The 13,821-nt window shown below is 34.5% G+C and overlaps 1 protein-coding gene across 1 annotated transcript; it reads right to left on the reverse strand.

The window, feature by feature from the left end:
- Positions 1 to 2,984: 2,984 nt before the first annotated feature.
- Positions 2,985 to 5,760, reverse strand: LOC102604233 (receptor-like serine/threonine-protein kinase At2g45590). Its single transcript, XM_006339448.2, has one exon. The coding sequence runs from the start codon at positions 5,182 to 5,184 to the stop codon at positions 3,127 to 3,129; it is 2,058 nt and encodes a 685-aa protein (XP_006339510.1). The 5' UTR covers positions 5,185 to 5,760; the 3' UTR covers positions 2,985 to 3,126.
- Positions 5,761 to 13,821: the final 8,061 nt, after the last annotated feature.

Below are 13,821 nucleotides of genomic sequence, written 5' to 3' on the forward strand. Positions count from 1 at the left end.
TTGTAGTTCACTATCAGAAGAAAATAACATATGAACCTAATTAAAGTTCAATGACTTCGAAATAATAGCAACCACTTATGGTAGATGTGGTTTAGAGAGAGCAGAAATTGATAGAGATATTTAATCGTCCCTTTGAGTTTAAAAAGCTTATAAACACAGTTATAATAAATAATTTTTATATTACTAAAATTATTTTTACCTATTGTAATAAGAAACATATCTTATTTTTAAAATTATAAATTTCATTCTATAGAAGTTATACTAAAAATATGAATTTCATATATTTTCACATCTAGGATTTACATATACATATACCACAGTCAAAAGGTAAAAAATTTAGATTATTCCATTTATTTTTTTATATGTTAGCAATGTACAGTGGTCAAATTAAATCATTTTCGTCTCAAACTTAAGCTTCCTGCTCACAAGGAAAGAAAGAAGAGCGACATGATTCAGTTCAGATTTGACTGTTTGCAGCATGAAAGCAGATTCTCCAAAAAATTCCTAGGAACAATGGAAAAAAAAAATCTCAATAACGAAAACTATATGGCTGCTTGTTGCTCCTAACAACAAACATGCATGAACCATTTTACAAAGTATGTGTCTAGATAGTGACTCGATAATATAAAAAAATCTTTACATTACTGTAGGATCTTGAACATTGACTTTAAAATAGTCTTTTTCTTTGAATTAAAAAGATATACTCCACTAATCTTTTTCTTATGAGGATTGACGCGACACAGAAAATATCTACGGTTTTAATGCGTCAATACCGGGGCGAAAGTAGCTTAGGGCTAGAGATGATGGAACTATTTATACATAATTAAAATTAATTAAAAGATATTAGTGAATTAGTTGAGATTTATATACTCGTAGAGTCAAAGAATTGCACTGAATTTGTTATTATTATTATTAGTTGAAACTTGAAATGCATATAAGATGACTCGAATACACCTAAAAATCTAGTTACGTACAAGTCATGCCAAAACTATACAACCAAATAAAATTGACCACCTTCCATTTCAAAGTATGAGGCAGAGAAAAGAAAAAATCCACCCCCAATAAATGATTTTCTCTCCACAATCCTTTAACGCCTGGCATTGCTTGACAACTTGGGTTTTGAGACCACTGAGATTTGAACGTGAGACAATTCAAACAGTGACCACTTGACCATTAGTAAATCAATCAATCAATTATAACTCGTTTCTAAATTAGTTGAGATTGACTATATAATTTATTTATACGTATTTTCGGTAACCTAATATCAAAAAGATCCAATGCACATAAATATCTAGATAACACACAACATTTTAAATGATGAATCCCAGAGGGCTATCATGTGGAGAGGATAATTTCAAAATCATGATGATTTGCTAAGACAACCAATATGTTTTGTCTGGTTTGGTTTATCATAGAGCATTGTGGGTCAAAGGCTTTTTTGAGGGACATGTTATGAGACCAGTTCATGTGTTGGAATCAAATTTGAGTTGCTCCTCTTTGACAACAAGACAACTTTCAGTGACCTCTACAAAGACAGTAACACAAATATCTTAATTCGTATCCAAATTGTTGATGAACATACAAACATTATGTGATGAAAACAAAAATACAGATAGAACTAACATTACAAAGTCTACATCTGTGCCTTTCAAGTTTATCATATGTCAACCTCAAGAGCGATTAAGAACTAATTCAATCTTAAATCAAACCGAAGTTACATGATAAATGAAAAAATATCCAAGGGCTCACACAAAAGAATTCTGCTACATTTAACCAGAGAAATGAACTGTGAGTTATCTGCACAAGGTGATAGTATACTCATGAATCATGATGATACGCGGGCTAGTCCAATATAAATGATCTCTATGACTCTTATCATCTAAAGGATGCTTATGTATTTCATTAAACATATCAAGAGACAAATTATGACAATGTAGGTTGTAAGGATAACCAAATTCCGGGGTACTGAATAGAACTCAGTTTCTCCTCATCTTTGACAATACTGTATTACTGTTTGACTTTCACTAACTATTTCCAGTAATTGAGAACTGACGTTAGTCCCCTATGAACGTGAAAAATGTGAAACCAATTTGGTGTCTATCATTTTTGTTTCTTAAACGTTGATGATCTTATATGTTAAACAGCTATATTATATAGGTATCCATCCATGTTCTCTGAACTCCTATGAACAATAAGCTGTAAACACATAAAATAGAACATCAGTCATATATTATATCAACTATTGTAACATCAAACAGGCATTTGCCATTGTTAACCTCTCGTCTTGTTGCTTTTGTTTTCTCACGAAACACAATATAATCTTGTTGCCAAGCATATCATTTATTTTGCAGTATGAACAGTTATAAGTACATATTTTACTAGTACATTGTATATGGTCACAGAATTACTTAGATAATACATTATTAGTGAATACAACAACATACCTAGTGAAATCCGACAAGTGGGGTTTAGGGAGGGTAGAGTGTACGCAAACCTTACCCCTACCTCAATGGGGGTAGAGAGGCTGCTTTGGGAAGACCCTCAGCTCGAGTACAACAAATCAAAGTAGGTATGAAAAGAAAATATGACACTGAAGAAAACATAGCAACTAATAAAGGTTTAACGCATTCCATGTGTTCCTTTGTAAGTACCCCTAGGACAATGGGATGAGAGGGGTTTAATCTGTAATGAAATAAGTAAACTATAAACAAACTCATCCTACTTTTTTAAGGCAACAGACAAGGAGGAGTCAAATATCTTCTGGGACCCAAAAAAGTACGTTATGAAAGCAATAAAGCAAGCTCCTTAATAGTTCAAGGGCACTGAATTTTATAATTACTGGTGGACTCACCTTTTAGAAAGTGGAAGCAAAGAGTCATATCAGATACTTTTAGCCTGGGATTCCTTCAATTCAGCTAATTGTGGAAGCAAAAGCCAAAGATAACTAATGTACTCCATCATCATAACACAAAAGAATTGCAAAGTGCAGGAAATATAGAGATGATTATGCAAAAGAAAAAGCTGATAGGAAAATTATGACATTTTGCTTTTCTTCTAACAATTTCTACACAATAATACATGAAGATTACATTGAACAGTGAAATGGTAAATCGAGCACTCGTGAACTCACCGGGCCTTTTTCCGTGACTTGAAAGGGAAATTGGAGGGTGGTGAAGGGGAAAACTCAAACGGCAAATGGGGTGGCTCAGAGTCCCCACAAAGCATCCCAACAATCTCTTTCATTGTTGGGCGCTTGTTAGGTGATCTCTGTAAACAGAGTAGTGCAATAGTGATGCAAAGCAATGCTTGTTCTCTATCAAGTAACTGAATATTGGGATCAACAAGATCCAAAAGCTTGCCTGAATGAGCAAGCTGCCTAGCCCATGAAACCAGATTAGCCCTCTCAAATTCTGACATAGGAGAAGCTGTAACTTGGAGTGGCCTTCTCCCTGAGACCAAAACCAATAACAAAACGCCAAAACTGTACACGTCGCATTTCTCTGAGAGCTGCCCTCCACCGCCATACTCTGGAGCGATGTAACAAACTGTTCCTCTCATACTAGGGGTACTACTCACACCTCCACTCTTAGGAATATCTCCACTGGCAAAATCTTGACTACTTCGTCTTCCAATCCGAAACTCGCCACTGAAACTATCAAGCCACCAATCAATGCTGCTCCTACTTCCCTTGCTTTTCCTCCTCTTTCTTTCTGGCGCTACCTCTTCATCCCTTTGCCACCACATTTCTCCACTTTTGAGATCCCTTTTCTTCTTTTTCTTGGCTAACTCCTCACAGAACTCTTCCTTCCACCATTCTCTTGGCTTCCTATTCTTCTTTTCTCTCTTCGTTCTCTCCTCATCCAAAGATGCCCACCATTCAAGCTTCTTTCTTTGCTTCTGTTGCCCCCCTTTGGCAATGTCTTCTGCTGCACTCGTGGTTGCGATCCAATCCTTCTTAGGCCTCTCTTTTCTGATCTCACTACCAATCCATTCCATCACATAGTCCTTAATCCTACCAGAATCTGATCCACCATTCACATTGTCCTGTTTCCACCACCAATCTCTACCTGATTGACTAGTTCCCCTCCCAATCCCTTTCAAAACTCCACTATCCACACTAACCCCGTCGAAAAAACCCTCAGAAACACTAGTCTTTTCGATCCCCTCTGATGGAACTCCCACCTCAGGTGACACCCCTCCCACTTCCCCATCCAACACTCTCACACAACAACTCTCCGGCAACTGATCCACATTGATCACAACCTCATCTGTGACCACACTCTCATTTCCTTCAAGAATCGACCCATTTTCCTCCACATTCTCAAAAACTTCTCCTTTTGCCCCCTTTTCAACTTTCTCGTCATCTTCAATGAAAGACTCGACAACTTGATCATCTTTAATCAAAGACTGTGCAAGGCCAAAGTCAGCTATTTTTGCATCAAAATGGTAATCCAACAATATATTAGAGGGCTTGATATCCCCATGTACTATAGGAGGATCACACGAGTAATGAAGATACTCAACACCCTTTGCAATGGAACTTATAATATCAAATCTCTTTCTCCATTGCATTAACTCAGGACACTTTCGATCTAACAAAGCATCTTGCAGACTCCCATTACGCATATACTCATAAACAAGAACTAATCTTCTCCTCCGCCGACTAGAACAGTGGTGTTTATAACTATGTTCATCGGAGGAGAATCCGAGGATAGGCACTACGTAGTGGCAAGACGTAGTGTCTATCCTCGAGGCGAGAGTGAGTTCATTGTGAAACTCTCTCTCGCCCTGGAGGGAGCCGGAAGCATCCATGAGCTTCACAGCTACCTCCTGTCCAGATGGAAGAACACCTTTGTAAACAGACCCAAATCCACCTTGTCCAAGACGATTAGCAGCTGTAAATGACCCCGTAGCACGACGGAGGACTGAGTAGGTAAACTTGTGAGGTGGTGGAGGTGACTTCAGATCTGCAGGAACAGTCCTGTTGCGTGACACTTTGCGGTAAATGATAGCAGCAACAATGAAGAAAGTTAAGGCAAAAGCAGCAGCTATGAATGGTGGGATGAGAGGAGAATGAGAATGGTGATGGTTGGAGGAGGGTGGTGGGGGTGGGGGTATGAGGTAGGTGGTCGGAAAAACAGGAAGGGGTGTTAGGGGAGGTGAAAATGGATTTTCTGGAGGCATTTCTTGAGTAAAAATGTAGTCTTGGAAGAGTTAACCATGCATATTTGCAGAAAAAGGACTGGTGTGAGTGTGGAGTACACTATGTGACTGGTGGGGTTGTGGAATCTACTGTATGCATCTCTTGAGGGAAGAAAGGGGTAATCTTGGATGTGTTGTTATAATGGAAGAAAAAGAAGAAGAATGGTGATAAACAGTATTGTGGCTGAAAGTTGAAAGAGTTAAAGATACAATTTTGCAGATTTATTATGAAATAACAAGAATGGGGAATGGTGTGTGCATTTTCTTGATCAGGAAGCGTAGTAAAGATGCATATTTTAATTCGCAGAAAAGGGGGGGGTCTTGGAATTAAGTTAGAGATCCATATTTGCAGAGAGATTAGTTATGTTATTACAAAGAATGAAAAGGAGTTGGGAAAGGTTGAGAGGAAGAAGGAACAAAAACAAGAAATTGGGACTGATTTGTGTGTTGATGGAGAAAGATTTGTTTTAAGGAAAAGGACTAATGGGAGAAGAAGGAACAAACAAGAGAGTGTAATGTGAGTACTGTCAACTGTGTGACTGTGTGTAGTCTTTATCTTCTCATCTCTGTGTCTACTACGTATGCTACACCAAAAAAAAATAGATCTGTTTTACTTTTTGGCTGAGTCAAAAACTAAAGTCACGGGAACCCTGACGTAAGTCTCAGGGTTCCTCAATCTCCTTTACACTTTTTCTCACTTCTCTATAAACCAAAAAATAAAATTACATCGGATATTTATTTCTCTTATATCGTTTCACGCCAAGAAGAAGAGGATGTGTACCTCCAACAACAACAAAATGGAACCATAGGTTCTTATGTTGGGAGCAACTCTCCTTTTTTGGCATACTAAAGTTATTAAAGTCTCTCAATGATAGGAATGAGAGATTATTGGTAAGTCAAATACTTCGCGAACTATATTCAACTTTAATGTATTTTGTTGCACTTTAATCACCCTCAAAAAGAGGCGCATTTCGATACCATTGATGTTCAATAGCTTTATAGTAATGGTTGAATCTATTACTACCTCGTCTATTGAAAATGATCTGAATGACCCTTTTACATGTTCCTAATCTATCAACTCGATCCTTTCGTTAGGTTTCATCTAGACATTTATAGTTGTTTAACCACATTATTTTAAACCCTTTGACTTGTTGTGTCACTCAATGAACTTGAAGTGTTTTTTTATCTTACCAACAATAACCTTTAGAAAAATTAAAATTAGACGATCGTATTGAAATGAAAAAGGTAATATTTACTCCTTTTGTTCTATTTGATGTGTCATCATTTAATTAGGTTTAAATTTTCAAAAAGTTACTTGATACGTTCCAAAAATATATCACAAAATACATCTTACCAAAAAAATATTCGAAATTACTTGAGGTGATGTAATTTTTAAAGTATAAAATCCACGAAAGCATAGTCTATAATTGAGAGGAGAAAAAATCCCCACTAAATTGATTGTCAACTAACGATATTAGTCAATAGGTGCTGTAATTTTCTATTATTTGCATGTTCTAAAGTCTATTTGGGGTCGTAAAAAATAAAGAAAACTTTGTCTTATAATGACAGCTTATTAATGAAGATGAGACATTACCCATAATTAAACGTGACCTTTAACCAAGAAAACAAGAAGAGATACAAACAATAGAAATGGTCCAAACAGCTAAGCTACATCTTGTCGTTTCTCTTTTTCTTTTTATTACTTCCTCGTTTAATATTAGTTGTTCATTTTTATTTTTTATACATATATTAAGAAATCATAAATAAGAAGATAATTTTACTAGTAATTCACCCCTTTAAAAGCTTTTTGAGAATTTTACAAAACAAATGTAAACACTTTTTAAAAAATTAACTGTAAGGGTAAATAGAAAAAAAAATTAATTAATGTTTTCTTGATTTAGTAAGGTAGACAACTAATACGAAATAATTATTTTTAATAAAATGATCCACTAATATGAAACGAGAAGAGTATTAGAATTGTTTGTACCTTTTTATTTCGTTGTTTTTGGTTTATAAAATACAAGCATTCATATCATCCATGTTATTTATGGAGGTCAATGTATTACTAATATCAACCATATATCATACATGTTATTTATGGAGGTCAAAATATTACGATTACTAATGTCAACCATATATCATCCATGTTATTTATGGAGGTCAAAATATTACTACAATTTCTAATATCAATAATAATCGATAAAAAATAATACTTTCACTTTTACAATAACAAGAGATAATATCTCAGATGGTCACCCAACTTTGAATAGTTCACTTAATTTTGAATAGTTTACTTAGAAAGTCACTAACTTTGTTTTATAACTCAAAAATCACTCAACTATTGTCATTTCACTTAGAAAGTCACTCAACTATTGATATTTTACTTAGAAAGTCACCCAACTAATTTAAATAATTTTTTCATTAAATTTTGTTAAATACAATTTTTGTTTTAAATTGTTTTTTTATAGAAAGATGCTCATTTCGATTATTTTATTAAATTTTGTTGAATACAATTTTTTTAAAACTATTTTCTTAAAAAATAATAAAAGATTGATATGTGCTACTGTGCATTTTTTTTAATTACTTCCGTTCAATTCTATTGAAGGAATAACTTAAAGACTCAAGAATAGTGTGAGTAGTTAAAAGTTAGTTACAGGGTTAACTAACTTCTTAAAAGTTAGTTAGTTAACTGATATAGTTAGTTAGAATTAAGTCTGTTTGTAAGTCTATTTAAACTGTACTCATAAGCCTCTTTTAAGACGTTGAAAAAGAATGAGAATAACAAGATTTTGTTTACTCTAAAATCTGCTTCTTCTTCCAATCTTCTCTTCTCTTCTTAGCAGTTCAGCTTTTTCTTGTAACTTTCTTCATACATTTTCATGGTATCAGAGCTTAAGCAACTAGTTACACTGGTTGAAAAGATTGATCCACAAGTCAAATCGACAGATCAAGAATCATTTGATTCAGGTGGAAGAAATTGGAAATCCTCTATAGTTTCAATGGCGGTGGATGGAGAACAGTCTACATAGCCACAAATAATTGAATCTGGTCAGAAGACAGGAATTGACTATAATCATCCCTTGTTTCTTTCTTCGGCTGATGTAAGTGGCACGCAAATAATTTCGTTTCAGTTAACATGGGTTGAAAATTACTCAATTTGGTACAGATCAATGAGAGTAGCTTTGCTTGGAAGGAATAAATTGGGGATAGTTGATGGTTCCTGTAAGAAAGAAGTGTTTCCAGAACAAATGGGGAATCACTGGAAATACTGAATGTTGTGGTATTGTCTTGGTTGATGAATTCAGTAGAAAAAAAATCTGCTAGAAGGTATAATGTATGCCTCACATGCTCAAGAAGTATAGGATGGTCTTTATGAGAGGTTTAACAAGGTTGATGGTTCAAGAACTTTCAATCTGCACAAGAAAATTGCTACATTAAGTCAAGGTACTACTACAATTTCTACATATTTCTCTAGACTGAAAAATCTGTGGGAAGAGTTTGAAGCTCTTGTTCCAAGTCCCGGTTGTAACTGTGAACAATCCAAAGGGTTTGTAGTTCATTCGCAGAAGTTAAAATTGTTTCAATTCCTCATGGGGTTTAATGACTCCTATAACCAAGTAAGAAGTCAGATCTTGCTTATGAGTCATATGCCATCAATCAATCAGGCTTATGGAATGATAATTAGTGATGAAGGACAAAGGTCTATAGGTGCAAATTCTGGAATTTTAAGTGCAAATCCTGCATCAAGTGGCAATAATTTTGATATGGCTATGTTTACAAGGAATGGTGCTACCAGATATAAGAAGAATTACAATGTACAGTGTGAGTTTTGTAGAATGAAAGGACACACCAAAGAAGTGTGTTACAAGTTAGTGGGATATCCATCATATTATAACAGGTTCAGAAAGAAAGGAGTACATGCAGGGAATAGTAGTTATCACTCAAGTGCAAGGGCCCATAATGCGATGATGATCATTTTCAAGAATCTGAGCAGTGTGATATGATGGGAGATACATTTGAGAATGTATTTGAAGGAAGTAAGGCATATTACAAAGGAAAAGGAATGGCATATAAGACCAAGTCTTCTTCATAGAACAGAGAGTCTGAAGTGGGATTGTATCCATTTACCAAGGAGTAATATAGTCAAATTCTGAACCTATTGAAGAATATAAGTGACAACATCACTTCTACAAATTCAGTCTCTTCAGCCAATCTAGCAGGTATTAATCATTCTGCTTATTCAGTTAACAACATACAGAAATGGATAATAGACACTGGGCTACCAATCATATGGTAGTAGATGTCAACTTGTTAGATAAACCTGCTATAGTGTCTCGAGAAGTTTATTTACCTAATGGAGATGTTGCTAAAGTTACTCATGCTGGATCTAGTATTGTTACTACAAGGACATCTTTGACTAATGTATTGCATATACTACCGTTCAAGTTCAATTTAATGTCTATGCTCAGTGAGTTTCTTTCCTAATTTTTGCCTCTTTCAGGATCTTTCTAATGAAAGGGTGAGGGAGATTGGTAGAGAGAAGAATGGACTATATATTCTTACTGGAAGTACAAAGTTGTAGCAGTCTCAAAACAGTGATTGTGTTCTTGCTGTAAAAGAAAATCATGCTCATGATGAGGCAACAAATGTGGAACTGTGGCACAAAAGGCTTGGGCATGCATCTACAAGGTCCTTGAACCAGCTATATCTGTAAAGATTGATAGTATGACCTTGTACCAGCTTATATTTGTAATGACTAATAGTATAGCCAATACATTGAGCATGATTTTCTGTAAACAATAATTGTATTGTTTGTCCTTATGCAAAACAAGTTAGAAACTCATTTCCTACAAGTAGTATACAGACTTCAGCATGCTTTGATCTTGTACACATGGATGTTTGGGGTCCTTACAAAGTGCCTACATTTGATGGTAACAGGTTTTTTCTCACTATAATGGATGATTTTTCAAGGTTAACTTAGGTATACTTGTTAAAGTTGAAGTATGATGTGTGTCTAGTCATTTAACAATTCATTATGTATGTTAAAACTCAGTTTGGTAGGTGTGTTAAGGTCATAAGGTTAAATAATGGAACTGAGTTTGTCAACTCAGTGTGCAAAGAATTGTTCAATAGTTTTGGCATATTTCATCAGACTAGTTGTGCATATACTCCTCAGCAGAATGGGGTAGCTGAGAGAAAACACAGACATCTACTAGAAGTAACAAGGGATTTAAGGTTCTAAGTTGAGATACCTATTAGCTTGTGGGGTCTGTGTGTGTTAGATGCAGTACATATAATCAACAGGCTACCTAGTTCAGTTTTACAAAACAGGTCTCCCTATGAGGTGTTCTACCACAAGAAGCTTTGTATCTCACATTTGAGAGTCATTGGGTGTCTCTGCTATGCTAAGGTAGTACAAGAGCTGGATAAGCTAAAGCTAATGTCTAAAATGATAGTACATATGTGATATTCAATGACTCAGAAAGGGTATTCTTTATGATATAGAAACAAGAAAGTTAGTTAGCATGGATGCTATATTTAAAGAGGATGTCTTTCCTTTAAAAAACAATACTAGTAGGTCAGGTAACAAATTGTTTGTTCCATGTGCTAAGTAGTTGAATATGAATGATATGGATGAAGTTAATGTGACACATGGAGATACAATCCATGAAGGTAATCACACAGCCAGAAGAGGCTATACAAGTAGAAGGTCTTGTGGCACCTTATAGGGTTACTAGGAGATCTACAAGGGGATAGAAACCCTCATGTCTGGCTAAAAGATTTTATGTCATTAAGTGTGAACGAAACAGTAGACTATCATATGTCCAAGTATGTTGCCTATGCTCATTTGGCACCAAAATACCAAGCCTATGTTGCAGTTATTTCTGCATCCACAGAACCTAGAAGTTATTATCAGGCCATTACAGATCCTACGTGGGTGGAAGCTATGTAGGAAGAGGTTAGTGCATTACAACAAAACAACACTTGGGAGGTAGTGTCTTTGCCTGAGGGTAAAAAACCCATTGGGTGAAAGTGGATTTACAAAATAAAGTACAAAACTAATGGTGAAGTGGAAAGGTTTAAAGCTAGATTGGTAGCCAAGGGGTACAATCAGAAAGAAGGGATTGATTACCAAGAAACTTTCTCTCCAGTAGTGAAAATGAAAACGGTTAGGTCAGTGCTTGCTATTGTAGCAACAAGACAGTGGCATATCCATCAAATGGATGTGTTTAATGCCTTTTTACAGGGTGATCTATTTGATGAGATTTACATGGATTTACCATAAGGTTTTCAGAGTCAGGGGGAGACAGTGTGCAGACTTAAGAAATCCTTGTATGGGTTGAAACAAGCTCCTAGGAAATAGAATGCTAAGTTAACTGAGGAACTTCTTAAGTTCAAATTTCAACAGAGTCAATATGATCATTCATTGTTTACTAAAAAGAGTACAGAAGACATCACAATTATTCTTGTATATGTGGATGATATGCTCATCACATGTGATAGTCTAAAACTGATCAATGAGACCAAATGGTATTTACAATAAGCATTCAAGATGAAGGACTTAGGAGAGTTAAAATATTTCTTTGGTATTGAGTTTGCTAGATCTAATGAATGTATTCTAATGCATCAAAGGACGTATGCATTAGAGTTAATTTCTGAAGTTGGTCTAGGGGCTGCAAAGCCTGCTATGACTCCTATGGATGCAAATATAAAGTTAACATCAAAGGAATATGATGATCATGTATTCAAAACTCAAGCAGAACTTATGGCTGATCAAGGGTCCTATCAGAAGCTCATAGGTAAACTTTTATACATCACGATGACCAAACCTGATATCTCTTTTTTTGTACAGACTCTGTGTCAATATTTACAAGCTCTTAAACAGTCTCATGTAGAAGCAGCCATTAGAATAGTTAAATATCTGAAAAAAGAACCAGGGCAGGGAGTCTTGCTGTCTAGCAATGAGAATACTGAGATATCAGCTTATTGTGATGCAGATTGTGCTGCATGTCCTAACTCTAGGAAGTCAGTGACATGATATGTAGTTAAGCTTGGAGACTCTCCTGTCATCTGGAAGTCTAAGAAGCAAACTACTGTCTCCAAGAGTTCAGCAGAAGTTGAATACAAAAGCTTGGCTTCAACAGTGGTTGAGTTGGTATGGATAATTGGATTAATGAAGGAACTAGGTGTAGAAGTTACTCTTTCAGTTAAAGTGTATAGTGACAATAAGGTTGCCATATAAATAGCTGCAAACCCAACCTATCATAAGAGAACTAAACACATTGAGATAGACTATCATTTCATTAGAAAAAAGACTATGCAAGGATCAGAGTGATTTCTACTAATTACATTCCTACAAATGAACAACCTGCAGATGTGTTAACCAAGAGTCCAAAATGCAACATGAAGTTTTGAGTTCCAAGTTAGGTATTCAAAACATTTTTAGAGTACCTAATTTGAGGGGGAGTATTGAAGGAATAACTTAAAGACTCAAGAATAATGTGAGTAGTTAAAAGTTAGTTACAAGGTTAACTAACTTCTTGAAAGTTAGTTAGTTAACTGATATAGTTAGTTAGAATTAAGTCCGTTTGTGAAGTCTATTTAAATTGTACTCATAAGCCTCTTTTAAGGCATTGAAAAAAAAATGAGAATAACAATATTTTGTTTACTCTAAAATTTTCTTGTTCTTCCTCTCTTCTCTTCTCTTCTTAGCAGTTCAGTTCTTTCTTGTAACTTTCTTCATACAATTTCATCTATGTTGATGTACGCTTTTTAAAAAAAAATTGTAAGTTAAATAATTGGAGTGAGTCAATAAGATAATTAAAATAGACATTTTATTATTTGTTAAAAAAATAGTTTAAACTAAAAATTAGATTTCAATCAAGTTTATTGAATAAATTATTTAAATTTGTTGGATGACTTTCTAAGTGAAATATCAATAGTTGAGTGACTTTTTTAAGTGAAATATCAATAATTGAGTGACTTTTGGGTTATAAAACAAAAGTTGAGTGACTTTCCAAGTGAATAACTCAAAGTTGAGTGACTTTTTAAGTGAACTATTCAAAGTTGAGTGACTATCTGAAATATTAACTCATAATAACAAATAGATATAGTTGTCTTGTTGATTCCTTCTTATGAAACTATTTATGATTTTCGAGATGTCTAATTGATGCATCAATGACCTGTAATCATATAAAATTGTAGAATATTTATATGGCGGCTATATATATAATGTATATTCAAATAAGCATATTTCATTCTTACCTTTTTAACACAACAACAAAACAAAGACATTTATAAGTTAATTTTTAAAGGGGGTTTGGATTGACTTAAATGTTGGTCAAATCTAAAGTCAGTTTTTTGACTTTTGGAAGTGTTTGATAAATATAAAAAATAATTTAAAATAAGTCAATAATGAATTAAAAATAAGTTAGGAATTGTTTGGCAAAGTAAAAAATGACATAAAATAAGTTTAAAATGACTTAAAATAAGTCAAAAATCAAAAGTAGGTTTCCCCCTATTTTTTTATTTTTTGACTTAAAAGCTATTTTTTTAATCCAATCCAAACGGACTCTTAGTCAGTTTAATTATAGGTTATTTTCTCCGTAGCCCACATAA

Source organism: Solanum tuberosum, unplaced genomic scaffold, assembly GCF_000226075.1.
Source record: "Solanum tuberosum cultivar DM 1-3 516 R44 unplaced genomic scaffold, SolTub_3.0 scf00010, whole genome shotgun sequence".
In the NCBI taxonomy this organism is placed as follows: Eukaryota; Viridiplantae; Streptophyta; class Magnoliopsida; order Solanales; family Solanaceae; genus Solanum; species Solanum tuberosum.

Excerpts from the sequence above, each read along its gene's own strand:
- LOC102604233 (XM_006339448.2), bottom strand. The coding sequence starts at position 5,184 with ATGCCTCCAGAAAATCCATTTTCACCTCCCCTAACACCCCTTCCTGTT.